The sequence below is a fragment of the Oreochromis niloticus genome, linkage group LG7 (assembly GCF_001858045.2).
Source record: "Oreochromis niloticus isolate F11D_XX linkage group LG7, O_niloticus_UMD_NMBU, whole genome shotgun sequence".
In the NCBI taxonomy this organism is placed as follows: Eukaryota; Metazoa; Chordata; class Actinopteri; order Cichliformes; family Cichlidae; genus Oreochromis; species Oreochromis niloticus.
Genome location: NC_031972.2, coordinates 23,628,289 through 23,654,177, shown reverse-complemented (window position 1 = coordinate 23,654,177; position 25,889 = coordinate 23,628,289). Strand labels below are relative to the sequence as shown.

Here is a 25,889-nt window from a genome sequence, read left to right as displayed (position 1 = left end):
AGTGTGAGAAGTTGTGTTTGCTCTGGTACAGTGTGGTGGTAAGAGCCCAAAGAAATATCTGCCCCAGGGCCTATCACAGAGTTATTATGTCTGTGGTTCAGTTGCAAACATGTGAAGCCCAAAGTCATTATGTGGGAGGGCATGTTTGTTGTCACTGAGGTTAAGTGTTGAGTAATATCTCAAAAGCACTGAAAACATACTTCTTTCACTAAAGACATTTTTGAGGTAGCTCCTCTAATGCCGAGGCAAATATAGAAAAAAATAGGCTGAAAATAACAGGGTCCTATAGTGACGGGTGATGCACTTGTAAGTCTTTCCTGTCTGATTTGTATGAAGCACATTATGTAGAATGACTGACAGATCTATAGTTCACACAGATTTAGTAATTAGTTTGGTTATATAATCTTTCAGAGTGACATTTAGGAGTTTTTCCTCTGCCATGATAATCCTTTAAAAGCTCATCCTATTATATGAATGCACACTTTCATGTCTTTCATGATTCTACAACCAAACTGTCACAACAAACCGAAACAAAAAAATGCAAAAGCAAAGATAAATCAGGACAAAAGCAGGTACCAGTTATGACAACAGTGTCAACTTGTTTATAAAAAAAATTATCATCCATGTGAAACAACAACACAATCGCAGGAGCCACTTTTACACAGGTTCAAACAGGCAGACTTTTTAGCGGTCAAACATTTTGTTTTTGTGGAAAGGAGCATATAAAAAGGAGCAGACCAACAAAATACACAATAACATATCAACAGGCTTCCTGAGATCGTGTTACAGCCCTTTCTGCAGCTCTTGGAGAGGACGAGTGGTTTGCTCCCAATTAGCAACATTAGCAACACCTGAGCCCAGTGTGCCAGTGCTGTATAAATCCCTGAGAGCTCAGCTGCTGGGTGGCTCTCTTCCCTCATGAATCAGTTTGGATTTTAGATTTCGGTTGTGTGTTGGTTAATTTTCTTTCACTGAACAACACTACTCTGCTACTGCTCACTCACAGTGCCGACTACAAATGTCTTGGTTAATTCAAGTTCCTAAAGGATGTTGCTTTAATTTAAAAAAAAAAAACCCAAACAAACAAATTTTTAAGGGGCATTTGTGTGAATCTCACTCTTTGTCATGACCATGTGACCCAGGTCAATCAATCAATCAAAGCTTTATTCATCACATGCAGGTTGCCCTGCAGTGAAATGGGACCCCCCCCGACCTTACACATACAACACAGACATTACATGGGGATACAGGTGGTGACACGGTTTAGCATTCCAGCTTTTTCACCATGCGACCAGCTAATGTGTGCCTCTGCAGAGAGCAGCTAGTTTCTTTTGGGCAGAACTGTCTTATAAAAAAAATCCATTGCTGATGTTGCAGCTTCAAGGCAGGGATGACTCCGGGAGTTGCTTTCTCACTGCATGTGCTTTATTTCACAATCAGATAAATGACAAAAACATATAGCAGCTCCTCTTCAACTCCTAGCCCTTTGCTGCGGAGGAAAAAGAACGACTCCAAAACCCCTTCAAGGAACATACGTACACAAGAGTTTTCCTGACACACCCATGAGGCGTTCAATGCCGTCTTGTAAATATGAGTGCTCTGGCAGAATAACAGTTCAAATGAAAAATACACCAGAACAAACAAGCAAAAAAAGAACTGTGGGGTACCTTTGAACCAATGAACAAAGTATAACAATTTATACTTTTTAATATAACCCGACCCCATCAATATCTGTATCTCTCACACTGAAAATGCATCATCCGAATGGCAACACAAGTTATATCAACATCTGCATAAATATAGTTAAACAACAAAGGTACATTCACAGATGTGAAAGTTACCCCTGCCATAAGTACCTAATGGAACAAATGAAGATGTATAATAAAAGTTAAATTCTTACTTCTGTATTAAAGCTATGATAAAGAATATATTTGTTATATTGTATGTTTTTTCTGGTAATCCATCCAGAAAGAGCTGCAAAAGTTTTGCATTAATAACTAGAAACAGTGGCACAAATTAATCTGGCAACCCATGTTAGTAATTATTTAAGTAGTGAACAACTTTACTCCAGATTACATAAATGAGACTCATTATTTTAGCCATTTACACCCTCAGAGCCACACAGGATCCACAGTAAGGCCTTCTAAGAAAGAAATGACAATTTCACACCAGAAATCTCTCTAAACAATAATTAACAATCAAAGACTCTTAAAGAAAGAGTATTAATAGAATAAGCGTATTAATAAGTCTGTTTACTTTGACAAACGTGTTTGTTTACAGTCTGCCTGATGAGATGTTTTTAGTTTAGTATAGTGTATATTTACTATATTGCCAAAAGTATTCTCTCATCTCACCTTCACACTTGAGTGACATCCCGTTCTTACTCCACTGGGTTTACTATGATGTCGGCTCATCAGACTGTTGTTTTGTGCTACCACCTCCCAGCTTCAGCTCTTGTGGGAAGGCTTTCCACAGAGTTTAGGAGTTTATTTATGACCATTCTTCCAGGAGCACATCTGTAAGGTCAGACACTGAAGTTGGATGAGAAGGCCTGGGTCGTAGTCTCTAATTCATTCCACAGCTGTTGTTTCGTGTTGAGGTCAGGACTCTGTGCAGGCCAGTCAAATTCTTCCACACCAAACTTGCTTGTCCATTTCTTTATGGACCTTGCTGTGTGACCCCCTCCTAATCCTGTTTTAATAGGAAGGGGCAATTCCAAACCTTTTCCTCGAAATTGGGAGCATGAAGTTGTTCAAAATGTCTCGGTATGCTGAAGCATTAAGAGTTCCTTTCACTGGAATTAAAGTCGAGCCCAACTGCTGAAAAACAATCCCACATCATAATCTCCTGGCAACCGCCAAACCCAGGCTCATCCATCACATTGCCGGATGGAGATGTGTGATTCGTCATTCCAGAGAACAAGTCTCCACTGCTCCAGAGTCCAATGGCAGTGTGCTTCACGACACTTCATGCTGATGCTTTGTATTGGACTTGATCATTTAAGGCTTGGATGCAGCTACTCGGCCATGAAAACCCATTCCATGACTGCTGCTGTAGGCCAGATTGGAGGTCTGAAATAAATGACATGGTGGGCCGAGTGAATACTTTTGGCAGTATAGTGTAGCAGATTTATGGAGCTCAACCTGCTGGTAGATGTTCATTCTTTGTTGTGTCCACTGAAGTGCAGAGCAGTTACATCACCTCTTTAGTGTAGAAAGAATCACAGAGAAAGCGCGAGTGACTGTAAAGATGAGGAGACAAGCAGATCTGTGGATTAAGCAGCCTCGTGGTGTTTCAAAAACAAGCACTGCAAGTTTTCTCTGAGTACAGATGATGGTTGGACAGCATTTGAAAGATCTCATCCCAGCAAAACATTGCTGTAAATTAAATCCATTATATTTAAAACTTAAAGTCTCAAGGTTATCCTTCTGTTATTGCACTATGGGAAAACATTTCAAGGCCACTGTCCAAGAATGTTTTTCTATTTTTCATGTGTTGCTCTCTGATATAGTTGGTTTTTTCAGCAGACTTGTTTCGCCACAGAGGCTGTAAGCAGTCATGTTGGAAACTTTTACTTGCTTTTCTTTGGATTTTGTGATGACATCTGCCATCTGCAGACAAGGCAACAAAAGAAATGCATTAGATATAATAAGCAACTGTTTAAATATTTGAAATCACCAAAGACTGCACACATAAGGAGTATAAAAGTTTATGTTTTACTGTTACTGTGTTGGTCACTGTAATGATCCAGTAACAAAGGAGATAATAGTGAATAAAATGTTTCATGAAATTGTCAGAAGGTTGTCAAGGTTGTGTAGTATTTTTCAAGCCTGGGGTTTACTGTCTAATGTTATTTAACTGCCCTCTGCTGGACAGATTTTATTGTAGCGATTAATTTGGAAAGAAAGCATCCATTGTTTAGAATCACCAGACACTTATAGGTGGACCTGCAAACATCTGATTAGCCAATCACATGGCAGCAACACAGTGCGTTTAGGTATATGCCAGTATGGACCAAAATCTCTGAGAAATGTTTGCAGCAATATGTTGAATCTGCACCATGAAGAATTCACACAGCAAGGTGTACCTAATGAAGTGGCTGGTGAGTGGGGGAAAAGAGTTTATGAGAAAGGTCTAATAATGAATATAATAAACTGGGATTGCAGACTTTTGTCACACAGAAGCATAAAGCACTGCTGCCAAACATTCCCCTTACTAATAACCACGATCCCCCGATTCTCTGAGTAAGCAAGGCCCAACAACAAAATATTAGAGTCCCTAAAACTCCCTGGTTCTATCTGAGTAAATACATTACTTTCCAGCTTATTGTAGAACACCAACACAATCACTCACCAGCTATAGAAAGCATTTCTGTCTCTGTCATTCTTGAAATTACAGACGTATTATTATGTTGACAGATGTCTTTCCTCTTTCTCTTGCAGCATTTTATCTAACTTGTGATGTAACATTACAAAAAAAGAAGGGCACACAGGGTCAGTTGAGCTTTGTGTTTGTGAGGCCTAACCTGCTGACACAAAGTCAATTATCTTTGCAGTCCAAACAAGAACACTCCTAACTTGATCCGTGACCCTAGAGTACCCTCAGCTGAGTTAGTATAACAGGACTAAGATCTCAAAACATTAGTAAGCTCCTTACTGCTCGGAGTGTATTGCATGGGTTTGGCTGCATTTTCGTGGGCTCAGAGAGGATTACCCACTTACTTTACATGGCCGTGTTTACAAAGCTGGAGCACTGACAAACATTCCCTATGTTTCTGTGGTTCGGTGTGCTACTTAACATCTTATCTTAGTCCATTTAGGTTGAATTTTCTTCTCTATGGGTCAGATTTTTGAGCGGCATAAAGAAGGATGGTTTTTCAGACATATTTTGTTTAGAAAAGACATTTATTTCAGCTTTCACATTCACACGAGACTCTGGAACACTGATGTTTTTTCTTTAACAGACAGTGGATGGATTTGAGAAACAGAGGAAGATGATTATTCTCTGACATCTCCGGATATTCCTCTACTTTCATGTGTTCCTCATGCACATTCACTCTCACATTCTCCCGCTTTTTGGTGTTAAACCACCTAGACTGCAGCTAGCTGGCACACACTTCTGCTCCTCACTCTTTCTGTTAATCTCTTTCGATTTAGCAGGCTCCAGACTGCAGGACAGGCTGGAACTCTCCGGCCATGCAGATGTCTTCCTGCTTTTGGCGGACGACACGCTGGATGGCGGGAGGAAGGCCACGGGGGTTCCTGGAGAAGACAAGGGCATACCCGTCCTCACAGCTGCCGTCATCCTTCAGGGTGCGGCAGGCGTAGGTGATGGCGTAGTTGTCGTAGTCGGTGTCGATCACCCAGTAGTTGTCGCCTGAGTGAAAGAAAGGAGGAGTGTGAGGAGGAATGAGAGGATAAAAGAAATATACGGGAGGGTTCAAGTGTGCAGAACCAACCTCCACTGGACAGGTAGCTGGCCAGTCCTTGGTAGTTCATGAACATCTTGCCGGGTGTGGAAGGGTCAGGTACAGAGTACTGTGCAGCCATATCAGCACACACAACCCAGAAGCTGTGAAACAGTGATACAAACACAAATAGGTCTAACACTATATTTTAAACTTCCTCTAAACAAAGTCTAGCTCATTGCATGTTTATCTAAGCTTACATTCCTGTATAAAAACCCTCTCTCTAAACTGTGTTTCTTCCTAATCCTTCATAATCCTGAGAAAACTCAGCCTGCAGCTAATGCTGTCCAGAATGTTCTTCTAAAAAGTGTACGTGTTTATGTCTTAAAGCTTTACTGGAACTCAAGCACCACGTGTAAGCTTTTCTTAACCACTGATCTGATAAACTGAAGGTTCAAGTTACCTTCACCTCATCAGGTCTTACAGATAATGAGCAGATAATGAGATAGTGAGCGTAATACAGCAATACTGATGTATACAAAATTTGCTCCCGACCTTTAAACTTACCCAAACAGAGTGACGCGTCCCTTGGAGGAGGCGGTCATGGAGCCATCATCATCGATGGTGTACTCTGCTGAGATGTTGTCCTGCAGGAACAGGCCTTCTGGGTCCTTCTTTTGCAGTGCATACCACTTCCCTGAATACTTCAGTGAAAATGAAATGAGGAACGCGAAGTCAGAAATTATTCTTTAGTCGTTCATCATTATTGCTGTCTGTGTATTTTGAATTCACTCACCCTCTTGGGGTCAAAGTCCTCTTTCACAGAGAAGCTATCAACAACGCAGGAGGCAGACAGACAGCGTTCAACACAGGACACCAAGACCAACAGCAGGGCCAGCTTAGAGGATCCCATTCTGTAATGAACTGCAGTATTCATTGTAATAGGCTGTTAAATACAAACTTGAATGCATAAGCTTCACTGATGAAAGACAAACATTTCTGAAAAGTTCACAACAACTCCTGGAGTCTGTACACTAAAATCGGAGCTACAGTCAGTCAGATCTCATTATACACTTATAAATAACACTTACAAATACAGGCCATTTACACTTGAGCACTATGTTGCAGTCTATCATTAATTATATCATGTAAGGCTATAGGAAAATGACTCATTTACAGCTATGTATGTCCAGTTCACCACTCTCAATAGTTAAACCTAACGGGAGCTGAAGGAACATAAAAATTACACACAATTTATGATCATCATGACTGAAAGAATTAAAAGAAATTCCCGAAAAGTAGCTGAAAGGCTAATTTTTTTCAAAGAAATATTTCAATGTCTTACCTGTTTTGGGTTAAATTAACAATAGGAGTTAAAAATTAAATTTCGGTGTGCGGTTATCCACCAGGCTGGGTCTTGTGTCAGAAGCTGCCTTTATATACATGCACCACAGACAAGCTTATGGCTGATTTTCATTGCCTGGGACTAAATAAGGTGCTTAAATCTAGAGCTAATCCTGTTCGGCTGAAATCCTTAACGTAATCTGGCTTTTACCGTCAAACCTGCCCAAGACTTACTATAAAAACAATTAGACCATTATGTAAGTGACTGGAAGAGCTGTAAAACAAGACACATGCTGCCAAGAGATGGCAAGTGAAATGTGTCTGACTGTGTGCAAAATACAAGCAGCGGTTGATTTTTAATGAACTTAGAGATTTGATAATAGTAATGAAACTGCATGTTTGAAATCCAAACAATGAGGTCAATATATGTTTTGTCCATTTTATTAAAACCAGGAATATTTATTGGGAGTTAAATTAAGGGACAAAATGCCAGGTTAGACAATGAAGACAGAGGGAGACTAAAATCACTATGTGACACCACAAAGCCCTGAGCTATGTTTTATGTGCAAGGGAAATGCATTGAAAATTCCAAAATTCACTGGATTTCGACAAACCCAAAAAAGTATTTTATGAGGAAGCAGGTTAGTGTTTTCTTTTTAGTAGATAAAATAATGACAAAAACAAAAAAAGTTTTTTTTCAAGAGAGTTTGGGGTCAAAAGTCAATTTCAGCTGTGGAAAAGTGCCGTGTTAGCATAGTACAAATCCACCTGAGAAACTTCTGTGTCTGTTTAGGATGAGAAAACAAACAGGAAAGAATGAGTACATGCTCCCTTTTCCGACATGCATTTCTTGAAAAACAGCTATACAGTAAGGAAATACGCTCTATCTTAGATCCCACATGCAACATTTGTGTGTGAAGTGAGAGAAAAATAACAACTTGGGGCTCAAACCACCAAAAAAACCCTGTTTTTATCAGCTGTATGATAAAAACGTGGTCAGAAAACACTCATTTGAGATGTGAGCTGTATTCTGTTTTGCTTTGATACTTTGGCAAGTCTGGAAAGTGTTGTAAACGACTGAGATGCACTTCATTGATAAGCACAATTTAATGGACACTGGCTCAGGCCACCAGGCGTTGGAGAGGGTGAATAAAAGTAGACAATCTAGTTATCTCATCTTGTTTTGGCTGAACAATCAAGGTGTAATCCTCTAAGAATTAATATTTTAAAAAGTCCAAAAAATACTGATCGATGAGTAAAATAAGAAAATGTGCCCCACCTGTTAAAAAAAATACAATTTTAAAAGAATTTTGGTAATTTCAGAGAATTGGCCTCACAAGAGTACAAACTAAGCCCACAAGAACATACAGACATCGCATTGTTATTCATGAACTTACACACAGGCACATGTTTGTGATTTCTACTTTCCTGGATTGACCTTGGTCACCTGAGATTACTGCTGGCATTATACATCATGTAATAGTATCCACAGCTGTCTGTTTTAAAATTTACCTTAGTGTCTGATTTTTTAATATTCAGCTTACTACTGTTACAAATGTATCCTCTTTAATCCGATATCCGGTGAAAAATTAAGCAATCAGTGTAAACTAGTGCAGCTCTGAAAGTAAACAGCATCTTCAGTGAGGACACACACAGACAAGTCAGTCAAGACAGCGGCTCTATTTTTTCCACTGACTGTAAGAATACAGTTTAATCCTGCTTGCAAGAACAGAAATAGATCCCTGATAAAAATACGTACTCCACACCTTTTTATAGGCCATCGTTAAATTCCCATGTGAAGAAATACAGTTAGTTCCCATAGTTAGTTCCCTTATAATACTGTTGTATTTTCATTTAACCTTGAAACAAGCTAAATGTGGTATATGTTTATGTAAAGGTTATGAAACTGGACACAGTAATTACTAACAATTAAAAAAAAAAAGAAGCTGGTATTAAATGAAGTCATTTTTTGACCTTCAACTACTTTAAATCTCAAGAATGATCTTCAGGTAATTTTTTTTTACAGTTCTGGTGTTTTGGTCTGTGAGCCCTTCTTTAGAGTGTGTACGTCTTAGGCTTTAAGAGCTCTAACTAAAAATATGTTTTCTATCCTTAATGGAAGATGTTCTTTGTATAAATCTGAGGTTCCTTATTTGAACAAAATGTTTTGATATGACCGTAAATGGAAACAACACGGACCCCCCCCTCCAAATTTTTTTAAGTACTGGTAGCTTTGTAAAAATACTTTTAGTAGCCTGCAAAAAAACAAACAAAACAACAACAACAATAAATAAATAAATAAATAAAAAATGGAATAAACCCAAATCACCAAGCCTCAAACAATGGATGGATGCTGTCAGTGATATCTATGTAGTGGAAAATATGTCTGTGAAGGTTTCTTTGCAAACTCTATGTAGTGGAAAGTTCACCTTTAGCCCAAGAGGAGAAATCTTTACGAGAAAATAGACTGCTCTTTTTCAGTGAACTCATTATGAACAATCCAGATTCATAATTCATTGAGGCAGAGTTGTATTGACTGATGTGCCCCAATATGTATGCTTAATAAAGACTAATAAAAAAAACAAAGGAAGCCCCCAAAATGAAGAACAAAGTGAAAAGTATGGGGAAGTCTGTTAATCCCTTTCAGCAGCACATACTTTGTAACATATGCTTAGATAACCACTGTATGTGCCCACACAGAAGGAAAAATAGGAGACTTGCAGACCAGGGATGGTTCAACATCTTTCTAGCCTGCAGACTCTGTTTGAGTCTGTTGCCATCGTGTGGTGCATGGCAGGATTGCAATATAAGAAAGCTAATAATGTGAGTAAATCTTTTAGGGTTTTTTTTTTTTTTTTTTTTCATGTACTAAATTAAAAATCTTACATCTTTGGTTTTATCTCTGTTATTGTAGAGTCTTTAGGTAACAATATAAAGCACCTTGAGATGACTCTTGTTGTGATTTGGTGCTACATAATTTAATTGAACTGAATTGAATAGCTCAACAAATACTGAAATAGTAGTAACATTAATGACCATATGGCTTTTCATCCAGACCCATAACTAGGTAACATTTTCTATTACTTTGTTTATGACCAACACATGCAAAACAAATGACACTGACATTGGCTTTATATGTGCTTTGTTTTGCTAACAGTGCTAATGAGAAAATGTTCACATGCTAACAGACTGCAAAATGGTGAAAACAGTAGACATTACTACTTTTCATTTGCGTGTTGAACAATGTCATTGATTCAGTTCAATTTGTCTCTATTCAAATTAACAATTAGGTTTATTTCAAGGAACTTTACATTATAAGCTGTTTTACTCGCTACAATTATTGCTGTAGCATGCTGATTATATCTGTTAGCTTTAAGTAAGGGTTTGCTCAAGTACTGTATTAGAGACCACTGATTAGGCACAAGGAAACAAGTTTATCTGACCTAAAAAGCTTAAGAATAAACTTTGGACTTTTACAAGAGGTCAGCTAAAAAGAACTAAACTCAGGATTTCTCTGAAGTAAATTGGGACATACCTAAAAATAACACTGCTAGCTAATGGCTTAAAAATACTTGACCAAAACTGAACAGAGAATCAAGGGAAACGACAAACAAGAACAACAAAAAACAGTTAGCGTAACAGTTACTTTTAACTTAACATTAATCAAATCCAAAATAACCACAAACAGAACATCAAAACCAACGAATTAAATCAACATTTCGACAAAACAATTCCGCTCCACCCCTGTGATGCAGCAACATTTGGTATATTCCAGTTACACTTCCTGTATTTATAGGAGCTCCGTCCACTTCATTCAGAATATGCCAACAGAAGCGTTAATAGAACCAGAAAACGAAATTAATACAAGATAAGAACAAAGTTATATGCATGTGTTATTTAGCCAGACCAAAAACTAAGATGATTCAAATGCGTGTTCAAGTGTTTTTATGGTGACTTTATAGTTGTGTGGCTGATTATGTGGCCATCTCAGTACTTCACAGAGCTGCTAACATGGTGATGGTGGGACACTTTAGTTTGCTTGTCACTGTGTAAGATTTAAACATTCATTCATATTAGGTAAACTAAAGCACTAAGAAGAGGAAATATGCTGGTGCACAAGTGAGCACTCACAGTGAGGCTCAGGTGAGTGCATACGTGATTCCACTATAGATGATACATGGACCCTATCACGAACACATGAATGTGCACAGATACGCACTCACACAGACACACACAGTTCCTGTAATCTATTATAGTGGAAGGAGATTATGTATTTGACCTTTTGTTTAAGATGTTTATGAAACCTTATTATAGATAGGACCTCCCTGCACTGAATCAAAGGATTAGTTTTCCCACAGAAGCACACAGCGTCTCATTTTCCACTGTCTATATGTGCATTACAGGTTTAAAGACTACATGAGGAGAAAGCCAGAGTTTGGGTGCTGAGCTCATCAGGCAGCGTTTTAACTAAACAGAGCTTATAAAGAGGAGGTCGAGATTAATGAGGAACTAAAGAGCTTTCACAGGTAGACCTAGGAGAGCGAGACAGACAGAGAGAGAGAGAGAGGCAGAACTGGCATACTGTAACTGAAAAATATAACATATACAGTAGATATGAAAAGCAAAGGGTGTGTATGTAATATAAATATATATGTTATAATTTTGTAGATTTGGTAGATTTTATAATCATTTAGATTTAATAATGCAACAAATGTTTCATTCACAGCAGTGCAGAAATATGGAGACAAATAATATTTTATCTACTGATATTATTTTTCATTAAAATTTTCAGTAATAACGTCAGCTAATTAATTTGTTTTTTTGATGTTTGTTTTTCTTTCTAGTCATTTTTACTGTGGATCCATTGATATATCGGCATTTCCAAGTACCAATAATTGTGTTTATCAGTGGTGCACATCAATTTTGTATTGGCTAAATATTCCTAGGTCCCACGGTGATGAGTGAAATTGTATTATTGTTATTACTGATATTATGGACTAGCACAAAAAGGATAAAACATATATTTATACAAATGATTATTAGTGGAGAATTTAAAAAATGTTAATAAAATAATAAAATTGCTATTTTAAACGTCTGTATTGACCCACAAATTTAAAAACAGGACCATCATTTCTATTTATTGGTTTCAGAGTCTTTAAACCTATATCTGTATATCTATAATGCCTATATATTTAAACAAATGTTTAAAACACCTTCTCAATAAAAAAAAAAGTCTGAGACCAACGAAGAAGACTTGCTGTTTTTTCATTGGTTTTTAAGCTTTTTATTATATTCTCCCCTCAGAATTGTAAAGAAAAGTTATACCCAATTGTGCATCGATGTTTAAATACGTACATCAACAAAATCAGTAATTAACAGCAAAAAATGAGCCAAGTTGAATTTGTAGTGCAATGCCAGCAGAAAACCTAAAAAACCTAATTATTCCTTTAGGGACATGACAGTATATATTTTACTTTTGTTTTGGACAAAAGCACAATGGTGTCTGGATCCTTTGGCCTACATATCTCTTACTACATGATCAGCTGATGAGTTTAGTGTAGGCAGATCCCCACTAACCTTCAGCACTATCTGCTGATGACAGAGGGATTGTTGGATTCAGCCCTCTGCCTTCTCCTCAGGGATCTCCCTCTCTCAGTCTGCTTATCCCACTAACAAGAGGGGATTAATTTTTTATTTTTTTTATACCTGCATTTGAATGTGTCCACTTCTGTTTCCCACCTTTCTGTGTAGTATCTGGGTAAGATTTCTTTCTTTCTTGGGGGGTAAAATTTACAAAGTTGTCACTATGGAAGTGTTTCCTTTCTTATTTTGTCTTCGATTTCTAGGTGGGGAAGTTGGAGGAGCAGTGTTGGACGTAGTGGGAGCTCGATCACTGAGCTGAAGAGGGAGAAGACAGGGACACTTGGAAGAGGACAAGGAAGAAGCAATCATGGGTGTACAAAAGGAAGATGTGGAAAAGTTCCTGAACGGGAATCCTGATTTTGCTAAGAAGTACTTTGCCAAGAAGATGAACACCTCCACCATATCGAAGGTTTCAGGACTCCCAGAGAAACAGATCGACTTCAGCCAGTTTCAAGAGCTCAGTCAGGTAAGTTACAGTTTTATTTTTTGTTTATTATTAATATTATTTTTGGATTTTTAGTGATTTTTCTGTCCTTTCCAAGATCGAGGAAAGCAAAATCATGTATGACCTGATCAAAGACATGCAAGAGAACATCAACATGGAAAAGGTGGTTTTCAAGATCCTGAGAAGAATCAGCGCGCTCATCCACGCCGACCGCTGCAGCTTGTTCATGTACCGCCAGCGCAACGGCGTCGGAGAGCTCGCCACACGACTCTTCAACGTGAGCAAAGAGTCCGAGTTTGACGATTGCATCGTGCCACCAGACTCTGAGATCGTGTATCCGCTGGACATGGGAATAGTTGGCAATGTGGCTCTGACCAAGAAGTCAGTTAATGTGAAAAACGTCAAGGAGGTAAGGAGGAGGGAGGGCTAATTAATTAGAGGGAAAGCTTAGATGATGAATGGTGTGATTCATATTAGATTACCACCAGGTGACACACAGTGGCTAGAATTAAGAATGAAATCAGTTATAAATATATCACAGTAACACTTTTGATTTATATTCTCATTTATATTCTCTCCAATGGAAGTTAAAGGTGGTGGCAAGTTACCCATGATCTGTTCAGTTCTGTTGGATAATCAAGCGCTCATTGGTTGCACATGAAAGAGGCAAGAATGTCAAGATTTGTTACAGTCTCTTTAAAATCAGCCTCTTTAAAATCAAACAGCAGGAGCTGCCTCTACTCTTTTCCTCACAGAGTAACAACAAAGTAACATTTTTGCACGTTTGCTTTGGTAAATATTCACATATATTAGATATCATACCCTAAAGCCTCATGGTTATAGGGAGAGTAAAAGAAAAGTTAGTCACACACTACACTTGACCACCTGAAGGTGTAAATCCCCTTGTCAGACATAATCCATTTATTTTCAGATCCCATCAGGCTCTGCTCTAGCTGTGGATTAGACATCTCTGGCATTTAGTCAGCAGGAATCTAAAACAGATCACTTCACTTTGATAGCTTCCTTTTATATCCCTGTATAAACCTTATATTGTTATTTACACTGTTATATTTTAAAGGAACAGTAGCGTGCATCATACGTTTTGTAGTTTCAGAATAAAATTGAGTTGACAAACTAATAAAACTGTGGGATTTGTGGGCCATATGATGCGTTCTTACCTACACACTTACCTCTTATTATAGACTGTATTATTCTCTAATAAATCTACTCTTGGCTCCTGCAGAGCTCTGCTGTATAAAAGTTGTTCATTGTCTCTATGCCACCGTGTTAAGTTGGAGTATTCAGTATATGTCTTCAAAACAATAATCTTAAATGAATTTTTCTAGCGATGTATTCAGTGTATTGGGCTTTCATAAGTAAGGCATTATGAAACCCAGTGTTGTATTAATAATGTTTTCTGGATGAGCAATTACACGTCTATGTGCTCTGAAGGCATCTTTCCTGCATTTTAGAACCAGCACTTCAGCTCATTTGTTGACGAACTCACAGACTACGAGACCAGAAATATTCTGGCTACACCCATCCTCAACGGCAAAGACATGGTGGCAGTGGTCATGGCTGTGAACAAGACCACAGGACCACATTTCACTGCTGAAGATGAAGATGTGAGTCCAAACCACAAAAGCACACGTGCATGAACCACTCAGAGTTGAAACTAATGTGCGCAATTCTATAAACAATGTTTTTCTCTTTTTTAGGTAAAGACAATCAGCTTTAGACAGTCAGTCAGCCTTAAGATTATAATTAAAGACAATTAGTTTATTATTACAGCTGATAAGTATTGCATGCAATATGAGCAAGGTCATTAATGCCAGTTAGGGATGCCCCCCTTCCTCTTAAAAATACACCTGAGCTGAATGGACTGAGACCCACGTCAGGTTAATGCATCAGAATTAAGATTTTTTTCCCTATTTCATATGTTTTACAAGAAAATATTTCAACATGGCTAAAATAATGCCACGTTTATGTATCCATGAGCTCAGGGAAGAGCAGAAACCTGTTATTGGACGCTTCAGTGTGTTCTATGCTTTTAAAAAGGCACAATAATAATAATGATAATAATAATAATAATGTGATGTTGCTGATTATATTTATAGTACATTGTCTTCATCACACCTCGACCTTCATTTACAGCATTTTTTTTGTACCACAAATTTTATTCTGCCAATTATTTTTTATGTTATTTTAACCCCGTTTGTCCATCCCTGCAGCTTTTTTTGAAGTATATGAGAGTTGCCACTTTGAACTTGAAGATCTACCACCTGAGTTACCTCCACAGCTGTGAGACGCGTAAAGGACAGGTACGCCAATTTTAATGCGCAGTCTTTGATGTACATACAGAAATATTACTGCAGTGTTGCACTTGCACAGTGCATTAACCTAATTTTCACCCTTCTTTAATGTATATTTTGCATGTTTTGTAGCTGCTGCTATGGTCAGCCAACAAGGTATTCGAAGAGCTGACAGACATCGAGCGACAGTTTCACAAAGCCTTGTACACAGTCCGAGCCTACCTCAACTGTGACCGCTACTCTGTTGGTTTACTAGACATGACGAAGGAAAAGGTGTGGCTTCTTTCTGTATCTTTGTGTGTGTTAAGCCACATTTTTGTACCACCGTGAAGTTACTGACTTGTTCTCTGCTTCCAGGAGTTCTTTGACATCTGGCCAGTGTTGATGGGAGAGCAGCCACCTTACTCTGGCCCTGTAACCCCTGATGGCAGGGTATGTTCTTTTATTTTATTTATCTAACATTATTACCAGCACTGCCTTTGCTAGTAAATGTCTACACACTGCTTCCTCTTTCTCAAATATCTCTGTTTTATTTTGATTTTAGGAGGTAAACTTCTACAAAGTGATTGATTATATTTTACACGGAAAGGAAGACATCAAAGTAATACCGTAAGTGGTTAGATGAAAAAATAAAAGAGATTAATAAAGTTTTAGTGAGAGATAACATCTGTTGACTTACTGCCTGTGTGTCTTATAGCAATCCTCCTGCAGATCACTGGGCTTTGAGTAGTGGCCTACCCACTTATGTTGCTGAGAGCGGCTTTGTAAGTTTCTTTTTAATTACTTGCAGAAAGCTTTCAAACCAGTTTAACCTAATAAATATTTCCAAACTGATCAGGTTGTTCTCTTCCCTCTCGTAGATTTGTAACATTATGAATGCAGGCGCTGATGAGACGTTCGATTTTCAGGTAAGATATTGTAGACATCATTGTGTAGAGAGGACGCTACTTTATTAAAACAAACAAACAAACAAAAAAACAGTGCAGAATACTTTTAGAGCAGTGGCAGTCACAGAGGTGTCCGGGAAGCCCCAGGGGTCTGTGACCCATAGCCAAGGTTTGTCGTAACTTTAAAACGTTAATATCTAAAACTTCAATCAGGGTGTATCAAACCTGTCCTGCTACTTCCTGGTTTATTATCCAGGTGACTAGTGGGCAAGGGGGATATCTGAATCATCTTTAAGTTATTCTAGGAACAAACTGGTTAAACAGAGAAAATATGGAGACAATCATACTAAGCTTGATTTTTTTGAAAACACTAAAATGCATCATTAAACCAGACAGAATGATTTACTGGAAAATTAACATGATTAAAATGAAACGTGTTTCTTTATTATTATTAGGACCCCCTGAAGTATTTGGGCTACAATGTTTTAGATTGTAGTTACAGTTCTAAGCTTAAACATTTGTTATTTGTTAGGCCATGCAAGATGTTCTGCTTGTAAAAAAGCTGAAGAACCTTTTTCATGTAGACATATGTTATGAGGCCTGCTTGTTTCTTGTGCGTTGCAGAAAGAGCCATTGGACAGCAGTGGCTGGACAATAAAAAATGTTCTCTCGCTGCCAATCGTCAACAAAAAGGAAGAGATAGTTGGCGTAGCCACGTTTTACAACAGAAAAGACGGAAAGCCTTTTGATGATCAGGATGAACAGCTCATGGAGGTAACAGTAATCTTCACAAAATCATTTTTTGTGCAAATAAAGAAAAATGAAATTCCATCAATGTCATTTGGGAAGATAAAGTTTTTATATCTGTTTTATGTTTATGTGTGGAGTGCACTGCTGACACTGTATGTGGTGAAGGCTGTACGTGTAACATAGATGGCCATCTTCTGATGATTTTCCTGTTTCTCAGGCTTTGACTCAGTTCCTGGGATGGTCAGCGTTGAACACAGACACGTACGACAAGATGAATAAGCTTGAGAACCGCAAAGACATCGCTCAGGACATGGTGCTCTACCACGTCAAATGTCGAGATGATGAGATTCAGAACATCCTGGTTAGTCCTGTTTAAGTGTGTTTTCTCTCCCAGCTGTTAACTGACTGTAAACATTAGAGTATTTAGATCAATGACAATAGAAAAGGTTCCCAGCCTCATTTGAACTCCCGCCTCACCAAAAGACATTGCAAACCATCCAACAAGAACCTAAAAAAGCTTTTCTTTTTTAACAAGATTCACTAATTCTTCTCTTTGTAGGAGACCAAACTACCACTTGCCACCTTTGTACTTTGTGTTGTTGCCTCAGTTTAAACCTATAACATCAATGGTTTTTGTAATTTCTTCCAGTACACCAGAGAGCTCTACGACTGTGAACCCAGAGACTGTGAAGAGGACGAGCTCCTAGCTATCCTGGTATGTCCAACTTGTGTATTGTGTTGTCCAGCACATTAATTTGTCCCTCAATTTGGCTTATGTTACCAGAAAAGCTTGACATTTTTCATATATGTCTGTTTCATTCATTTCCCTCACAGAAAAAAGACCTTCCTCCACTAATTAAGAAGTTTGAGATCTATGAGTTCCGCTTTTCGGATTTTAATTGCACAGAGATGGAGTTGGTGAAGTGCGGGATCCAGATGTACTATGAAGTCGGTGTGGTCAAGAAGTTCCAGATTCCACAGGAGGTAATGCAGATAAACACAAGTGTGCATCTTTATCTTCAGTTTGTGAACAGCCTTTTGGAGCGGTGTTGTTTTAAAATAGATTTAATGATTTGCTGCTCTCCTCTCAGGTGCTGGTTCGTTTCATGTATTCAGTCAGCAAAGGATACAGAAGGATCACCTACCACAACTGGCGTCACGGCTTTAATGTTGGACAGACGATGTTTACGCTACTGACGGTATTTCTTTAATTTTATTAACCTCCATTTACCTCAGCTTAAGTGTATATCTTTATACACAGCATGGCAATATCTTGTGTGTCTCTGTGTGCTCAGACAGGAATGCTGAAGCGATACTACACTGACTTGGAGGTAATGGCAATGATAACCGCAGGATTTCTTCACGATATTGATCACAGAGGGACAAATAACTTGTACCAGGTCAAGTAAGTGCTTATGGGAACTTTTTGATTTCTCACAACAAAATAAAGAAAACTGCTTAAGGTTTGCAGCATTATATAGCATTTAGCAATATATTGTACAGCACCTTGTACAATATAATTACAATACCTTGTAATCCCAGTAAAGCCTGTCTTCTCCTCTTTCTGAAACAGTTTGAATTTTGTCTCTAACACAAACAATTACAGAGTTATGGTCATTTAAAGAGTGCTTTTAAAGTGGGCCTGCTGGCAGGTCGATGATAAAAAGAAAAGTTAAGGAAGGAATTTTTGATGTAGTCACTATATTAGGTTTATTTTGAAAGGGGGACATGATAAGGTAAATTCTCATTTGCTTTCCAGCAACGTATTCTATAAAGTAATTAGCAACATGCCCTAAAAAGGGAAAAAAACTACTGGCTGTTTAGCTTTGATGCAACTCTGCTGCATGTGCTGCAGACGTCACTGAAATGACTGCAAATGGTGAAATCTAAGGCACAAACCAAGTAATTACACGATTTCTGAATTACACGAAGCAATCAGCTTGTAAACAGAAACAGTGAGTCGTCATCGTTCATTTGATGAACCATAGCGGCATATTTATTTTTTGTGGGGAGGGGGTAATTGTTGAAAGGATATAGTGATCCACAGTCATTACTACAGTGATTATGCATTCGCTTGTAGTTCAGAATGAGCATTAGATCATCTTAAAAGTTCACATGCACATTTTAACCTTTAAGGAGATCTTTTGAAAACAAATGGGAAAAAAAATGTGGTAATAATCTGAATGAAGTTTTAAACAGCCTGTAAATTCTTTTAAAATCTTTCATATATAGTAACTATTATGATAACCGACTTCAGTTCCATTTGAAATCTTGCTGGTATCTGAGGATTTTTATTTTCATTCAACAGATCTGGTAATCCTCTGGCCAAGTTACATGGCTCTTCCATTTTGGAACGGCACCATCTAGAGTTTGGAAAGTTCCTCTTGGCTGACGAGGTGAGTAACAAGACGCTTAGGTTACTTGTATTCTTTATTCAGTCACTAATGACATTTCTTCGCTCCTCTCCTATGCAGACACTGAATATCTATCAGAATCTTAACAGGCGACAGGTTGACCACGTGATCCATCTCATGGACATCGCCATCATCGCCACTGACCTGGCTCTTTATTTCAAGTCTGTACTACTTTTCATTTGCCTGACCTTGCTCCCTGATGATAAATGTCTTATTTTTCTAATGTTTTTACTGTCAAACTACATTAAAAAGTGGACAAACAGTAAGTAAATGATTCTTCTCCTCACACCTTCCTAGGAAGAGAACCATGTTCCAAAAGATTGTGGACCTCTCACATACGTATGAGGATGAAAAGAAATGGGTTGACTTCATGTCACTAGAAACAACCAGGAAAGAGATTGTCATGTGAGTGCAACTAACATGCATGGTGTTACTTGCTCCTGCACATTTCTCTGAGGCTGCAAACTGTTTTCTGTTTCAGGGCCATGATGATGACCGCATGTGACCTGTCTGCAATCACAAAGCCTTGGGAAGTGCAGAGCAAGGTGAGAAGCACAGAAATTATTGGTGTTGTTAGTAAGCTGCATCACAAATGAGTAAAATAATGATTTTTGTATTATTTAAGAGCAGAGCATAACCATGTTTGTATGTCTTCCAGGTTGCCTTGTCTGTGGCAGCAGAGTTTTGGGAACAGGGTGACTTGGAGAGGACTGTACTGGAGCAGCAACCCATTGTGAGTTTATTTACTGCTGGAGTGTATTTGTACTCATAAAAATATACTTATTTGTTTCACATTTAAATGTATAATTATTCATTTGTTGTTGGGTTTTTTTCATGATACTGCCAACTAGATACACTGTCCAGCACTATATTTCCTAGCTTATTAAAGATGTGTAAAGGGCAGAATAAAGTTGTAGTGTCTCTTTAGCAGCCCACACACGTCACTTTAGGGATCGCACTCATTATGTAGCTGATCAGAAACTCACCCGAGGAAAGGTGAACTACTCCTACAGAGGAAAAGGACGACAAAAGACAAGTTTCAAGTAACAAAATAAAGCTTTTTCAGACAGAGTGCAGTGACTTTAAAGTAAAAATGTAATCGTGTGTAGAAGTGTGTGTGATTAGGTACACACTTCCACTGATTTCATTAATTATATGACAGTTCTGACTGCGCTAAATGTTTGTCCCTCCCACCAGCCCATGATGGACAGGACCAAGTCAGCTGAGCTTCCAAAGCTTCAGTGTGGTTTCATTGACTTTGTCTGCACGTTTGTCTACAAGGTAATGATGATTATTACATTCTTGCTCACCGAATATATGCACTGCATGGCTCCTGTTACTGTTTCTGTGCAAAAACTAGGTTAGTCTGAACACATTTAAACCACTGGGTCAGTTCTTCTTCTTAATATTATTATTTTTATTATGTATTTGTTTTTTTAATGGAGCATCACCATCTCCTGTACAGCTCCCCTCTTCTATGCTGCTCCATGCTAATTTTTCATTTCTTCTTTGCATCTTTTAAGGAGTTTTCTCGCTTCCACCCACAAATCCAGCCCATGCTGGATGGCATCATAAACAACAGGAAGGAGTGGAATGCCAAAAAGGAAGAGTACGAGGCTAAGCTCAAAGCCATCGAAGAAGAAAAAGCTGCTAAAGAGGCAGCGGCAGCCAGTAAAGGTAGGGCGTGTCTTTACAATAATCAGAACCCTACAAGGAACTGTTAAAAAGGTTGTTGACTCAGAGAGGCAGAGCACTGAACCCAAACAGGTGGAACAATGTAAAGTGCAAAAATAAAAGAAATGCAATGATTTGAAAGTTATTAATTAATCTGAAGGTAACACAGAGACAACCTGCCACAATGCTGGCAACACTGATGCCACCAATGTGTTTAAAAAAGTTGGTACAGTGTGACGGATTAGCTCTTCTTTAAAAAAACCCCCCAACAATAACAAAAAAAAAAAACACTTTTAAAGTGATTGGAAATCGATACCAATTAGCCCAGTTTGGTGTCTGGTTAGATCTAGACAGCATTTTTTTAGACTTGTGCTGTTTAATACATGCAGAATTCAATGGATAGCTGAATATGTTGTGCCCAAACCTTCAAATATCATTCAGCGTTAATGGGGCCTTCATAGAAGTGCCAGTTACTCACACCATGTGCACTAATCCGTCTCTACACCTCTGAGCTGCATGCTGATAGTAAGCCAGGTTGAATCCTCCGTCTTTAGTGTGGAGGATTCAACATTAAAAAAAACAAAAACACCAAACCTCTCTGAGGTCTCTTTTTCTACCTAACTATGTCATCGACTTGTCATGAGGCTTTCCACCAGGTTTTCAGTCTTTTTTTGGTCTAACACCAGTATTTTTGAACAGTGTTGCGTGCATCTATTTTTAATTAAATATCTCGTTTGGATTGTAGGATAGGTTTATATATTAAAATTAGCCACAACACAAATGATCATTTGGTTTCTAGTGCTTTAATTGTATACTTACTCTTTTGTTGAATATTTAATTGTTTAACAGCGGCTGCAAACAACCCCAGTGGTGGGTCTGGCTCCAAGACCTGCTCTGTGTGCTAATCAACCAAAGAACTGCTGACATTCCTGGGGTCTATGAAGACACTCATGACAGACTGAGTCTCACCCCAGCAGAAACCAACAAAAGAAAAAATCAGGAAGTCAGGAAGATGGATATATGAATGCACAGCCCTGTAGTAACTCTTCAGAAAAGGGTTTCAGTCGGAAAAGGAAAAACCTGAACACGGCGAGATCTCCACCAAGAAGAGCAAAGATTTATTTTTAAGAGGCCAGGTGAGCCAAAAATTAGTTCGGATCAAGGAAAGACTGACCACATTTTGAAAAAAGAAAAAAAAATCCTGCGATTACATGTGAGGCAAAATTGCTGCTTCCTGTCTTAAAATAATTGTACTTTTATGAATCAAGAGTCAAGATAATTTTTGCATCTCAGGTTTCTCTGATCTTAAAAAAGTTTGCTTATCTTTAAAGGATTTGTGTTAGTGACAATGTGTGAGTGTGCGTGTGCTGTATGCTTGTTGTGTGTTTCTCATATGTACAACTTTTTTATTTTTTCCCCAATTCTTCCAAGTATTTATTTACATGGCAAACATCTCAGGAGGACACAGCCTACATCTGTGTAGTAAACAATAATCCTGTACAGAAAGTGAGTGCAGTGCTTTTTTTTTTTAATGCTCGGGCCTCTTTAGATTATTTAAAGTGTTTGGGGTTTTAATTTTCCATATATTTAGTATTATAGTACTTTAGTTCTTACAGAACATAGACAGTTATTGTTTAATCATATTCAAAAAGTAATCCTGTTGACTACTTCCAGTCACTTACTATTTACAAATGAGAGTCTGTTTACTTTGTCTGCAGAGAGCCAAAGGTAAATGTTCGGTCGTGCTACAGGAACAGCTTTTAAAAGAGTTTTACAGTGAACACTTATGAGTTCACAGTCAGCGAAAGTCTGTAGATGCTTATTCATGATGCCTTTATATTGTAAATATACAGTATGTGGTCTATGAGTGTGAGATGGTAGCCTGGGATATGTATTTTCCAAATATAGAATTATAAATGTCTTATTAAATAAGAGCGGGAAATCAGGTGGTCACACATAAAACTGATTTATCTGGTTGATTTTGTCTCAGTTTTAGTTCATTGTGCTCTGTTCATATCTGCTACAACATGAGTGCAATCAAATACTGGGATCAGCAAGTTTACTCAAACTGCTTTAGAGTGAGTTGTACTACATCAATCCCTGATTGAAAGCTTCTCCCTGCACTGGACTCCTCCCGAATAGGACGAGGAGTCAGAGCTCACCCGCTCGGAATCAGGAAGAGTAACCATAATGACAAAAACCATGTGGTTTATGTGAAAGGATACAAAAGGAAACGCAAGAACAAGCAAACGCCACACGACTGGGTCAGGTTTTGAGACCCAAACCCAGGACTGTTGTGCTGCAAGGCAGCGGCACTAATCGCTGAGCCATCAGGCTATTCTTATAACAATCCCTGAGTGCAGGCCTCGAAGGCAACAAGGACACAGAGCTGTTTGAGACAGCATAAAGAAGCAACTGAGCTTTGTGTATAGACTTGTACATACCATCTCCCTTCCTGTAAATATTAAGATGCAAATATTTTTCTAGTTTGATGCTAGAGGGCCTTACCTTATTATTTATAAAGCACTAGGAAAAGAGTCATAAAGCTGAATAACTAATGTATCGTGCTAGCTTCAATTTACAAATATTACAAGTATTCCAGATATGGAACTGCTATGATAAATATGCCTGTGTGATAATATTAGGTCCCAAATCAATGTAAATGTGCTGTGTATGTACCCTGGATGTTTTTTAATAGACTTAAATTACTTTTTGGTCAGCATTTCAAAGCTTGCCTCCTCATGTGCTCCATATGTACAATGATGACCCCAATAAAAGCAAGTGTATTTTTAACTGAGTGGATTTATTTCCTGTGATGGTAAAACTTACCAAGAGCCAACATTATTGTGGGAATCTGGTCATTTATGAATCTTCCCCTCATCCTGAATGCAGGGGTCAGTTAAGGCGCTTCCTGGCCTTAACTGACCCCCAGCCATTATGATTATAATGCAAGAACATGTTCTATATAATGCTATAATGCAATATGGAGTTCATTATGAAGGTTATAATATTACACAACGCACAAGAGTATTGAGGGATCGCTTCTGTCCACACTGCACTTTCTACTACTGGTCCCTGACCCCAATCCTAGGATTGCTGCTAAACTAGGCCAGGATTACAACCATGCTCCTCCTCCAGACTCAATTCCCACTGAAGGACAGGTGTACACACACATACACACTTGCTCGAGTCACAAAATGTGCATGTGTGTTTGTCAAACGCAACTAGAAGGTTCAAAAGGCTTAGTTCAGAATAAGGAGTGTCTGGACTAATACGAGGCAAGTTTTTTTTAAAAAAAGTAAAGAACACTTTATTGATTACATTGGAAATATTTATTGTTCAGCAATATAAGTCAGGAAAATGTTCATTTGAGGATGGTGTCAGAATTTGCTGCAGAGACAGAAAAAGAATGAGGAAACATGAATATGTTGGCATTAAAACAAACAAACCTAATTTTATGTGACAGACAAACAAAGGCCGCGTGTGATTCTGCGTTACCTTCAGAGAGTTGTTTGTAGATGCGTTCCTGCTCCTCTCTGGCCTTCTTCTCTGCTTCCTCAACCCTCCTCTCCTCCTCAGCAATGGGCTTCAGGTAATCTTAACCAAAATTACAGAGCCCATCACTAAGCATTCTTAGAAATCACAGTGGTATTCTTAAGACACATTACACACGTGTATCAGAGCATAGACAGCCCTCATTTTCTAATACTTTTGTGACTTCATAAGTCCACCCTTTAGTTCCCCCTCCCCATGTGCTAAAGACATCTTCATGGAAATTAAGGGTGCCCTAATGTACAAATAATCCTTGCAAGCACATATCCCTTCCTCTGTGAGATAAATTTATTGATAAGCAACTCCTGGAGATCAGACAGCTCTTAGGTAGTTTTAGGTAGTTTTCGCAATTGTTTTTCCTTCCGTCATACTACAGAATCAACCAAGAAAACTGCAATTGGTGCATCTCCTGTTTAGGGTATAAATGCTGTGATATGTGGTCCAAATAAAAAAAATAAAATCCTTGCATCTGTCACAAACAGTGAACATTACTGACTTTTTGTTCCAAGTCTTTCCTTTTACGCACTGACACAAACTAGTTTACGCATGCGCACACATGGACGTACCAAATCGCTGTTTGCCGTAGATCACGCCGAGCAGCAGGGCAGACCATCTGGCCGTCTGAAATGGAAAAAAAACGGTGTTAACAAACATGTTATCAAGCGAAACATGTGTGGATAACCAGCTAACCGTACGTGAGCTGCGACATATGACCAAGATGAGCTTAATTTCCACAGCCTGTTCTGTCGTTACTGTCAATCGCTGATATATATCTACCATTTTATGCTTAATTCTGTAAGTCCGTATTTAAAAACATCGTGTGTGGTCACGATACCGTAGAGAAACCTACACGAAGTGCGCCAAATGAGCCGTGACAAGGGACGAAGTCCAGTTTTTCTCTGACCTTTCAGCTTACGTACAGAACAACAACCACAACACTACTCAACAGTATGGCTCTTTTTCAGCCTAACAACATGGAAGGAGTATTACTAGTCATAATACCTGCCTCTGTCAGATGTGTAAAATGCCGCAGAAAGCAACTGTTTGTGAGGAAGCGTTCACCTCTCAATGTCACTGCTAGCAAACACTAGCTAAGATGCTAATACAACAACTTCCATTAACGCGAGTCTGCGTGTATTAGGGACAGACTGTGGCTTAGACACATTTGTCCATTTACATTTACAGTAATAAAAGCTATACAAGCTACAAAATTTATGTTTTACCTTGATGAGCGGCGACACTGCAACGGGGGGAACCATGTTGAAGCTAGGATGTGACTTCCGGTCGAAGCGGAAATAGTTTTTTTTCCTTGAATGACGAAGTCCAGCAGTGCAAAATTGGACTTTTAGCTGAACATGAAATAATAATGATAATAATGATAATAATAATAATAATAGTAACAATGATAATAATAATAATAATAATAATAATAATAATAATAATACTTCAATGCAAACAATG

The 25,889-nt window shown here is 38.4% G+C and overlaps 2 protein-coding genes across 4 annotated transcripts; one reads left to right on the top strand and one right to left on the bottom strand.

Annotated features, from left to right (window-relative positions):
- Nucleotides 1–4,885: 4,885 nt before the first annotated feature.
- rbp4l (retinol binding protein 4, like) lies at nucleotides 4,886–6,853 on the bottom strand. Its single transcript, XM_003444329.4, has 5 exons — nucleotides 6,753–6,853; nucleotides 6,204–6,331; nucleotides 5,975–6,111; nucleotides 5,459–5,571; nucleotides 4,886–5,376 (listed from the first exon to the last, which is right to left on the bottom strand). The coding sequence occupies exons 2-5, from the start codon at nucleotides 6,318–6,320 to the stop codon at nucleotides 5,153–5,155; spliced, it is 591 nt and encodes a 196-aa protein (XP_003444377.1). The 5' UTR covers nucleotides 6,321–6,331; nucleotides 6,753–6,853; the 3' UTR covers nucleotides 4,886–5,152.
- Nucleotides 6,854–7,490: 637 nt separating this feature from the next.
- On the top strand, nucleotides 7,491–23,669 carry pde6b (phosphodiesterase 6B, cGMP-specific, rod, beta). Of its 3 annotated transcripts, XM_013270830.3 has the most exons (25): nucleotides 7,491–10,894; nucleotides 11,155–11,277; nucleotides 12,598–12,860; nucleotides 12,937–13,248; nucleotides 14,312–14,464; nucleotides 15,071–15,160; nucleotides 15,284–15,424; nucleotides 15,509–15,583; nucleotides 15,696–15,760; nucleotides 15,849–15,915; nucleotides 16,012–16,059; nucleotides 16,663–16,812; nucleotides 17,006–17,149; nucleotides 17,438–17,503; nucleotides 17,623–17,772; nucleotides 17,880–17,987; nucleotides 18,084–18,193; nucleotides 19,097–19,184; nucleotides 19,263–19,363; nucleotides 19,500–19,607; nucleotides 19,684–19,747; nucleotides 19,861–19,935; nucleotides 20,400–20,483; nucleotides 20,726–20,879; nucleotides 21,726–23,669. In XM_013270830.3, the coding sequence occupies exons 3-25, from the start codon at nucleotides 12,702–12,704 to the stop codon at nucleotides 21,779–21,781; spliced, it is 2,568 nt and encodes an 855-aa protein (XP_013126284.1). In that variant the 5' UTR covers nucleotides 7,491–10,894; nucleotides 11,155–11,277; nucleotides 12,598–12,701; the 3' UTR covers nucleotides 21,782–23,669. The 3 variants fall into 3 exon arrangements, with proteins under 3 accessions (XP_013126284.1, XP_003444376.1, XP_005451380.1); XM_003444328.5 differs by lacking the exon at nucleotides 11,155–11,277; XM_005451323.4 differs by lacking the exons at nucleotides 7,491–10,894; nucleotides 11,155–11,277 and adding an exon at nucleotides 11,335–12,509.
- The last annotated feature ends 2,220 nt before the right edge of the window (nucleotides 23,670–25,889 follow it).

What these genes read in the sequence shown, in the direction of transcription:
- rbp4l (XM_003444329.4), bottom strand. Translation starts at nt 6,320, where the DNA reads ATGGGATCCTCTAAGCTGGCCCTGCTGTTGGTCTTGGTGTCCTGTGTT. An exon ending in GGACGCGTCACTCTGTTTGG is followed by an intron (nt 5,572 to 5,974) that starts GTAAGTTTAAAG and finishes ACTGTTTCACAG; the next exon opens with CTTCTGGGTTGTGTGTGCTG. An exon ending in CAGCTACCTGTCCAGTGGAG is followed by an intron (nt 5,377 to 5,458) that starts GTTGGTTCTGCA and finishes TCTTTCACTCAG; the next exon opens with GCGACAACTACTGGGTGATC.
- pde6b (XM_003444328.5), top strand. Translation starts at nt 12,702, where the DNA reads ATGGGTGTACAAAAGGAAGATGTGGAAAAGTTCCTGAACGGGAATCCT. An exon ending in GACCTGGCTCTTTATTTCAA is followed by an intron (nt 19,364 to 19,499) that starts GTCTGTACTACT and finishes ACACCTTCCTAG; the next exon opens with GAAGAGAACCATGTTCCAAA. An exon ending in CTTGGGAAGTGCAGAGCAAG is followed by an intron (nt 19,748 to 19,860) that starts GTGAGAAGCACA and finishes TATGTCTTCCAG; the next exon opens with GTTGCCTTGTCTGTGGCAGC.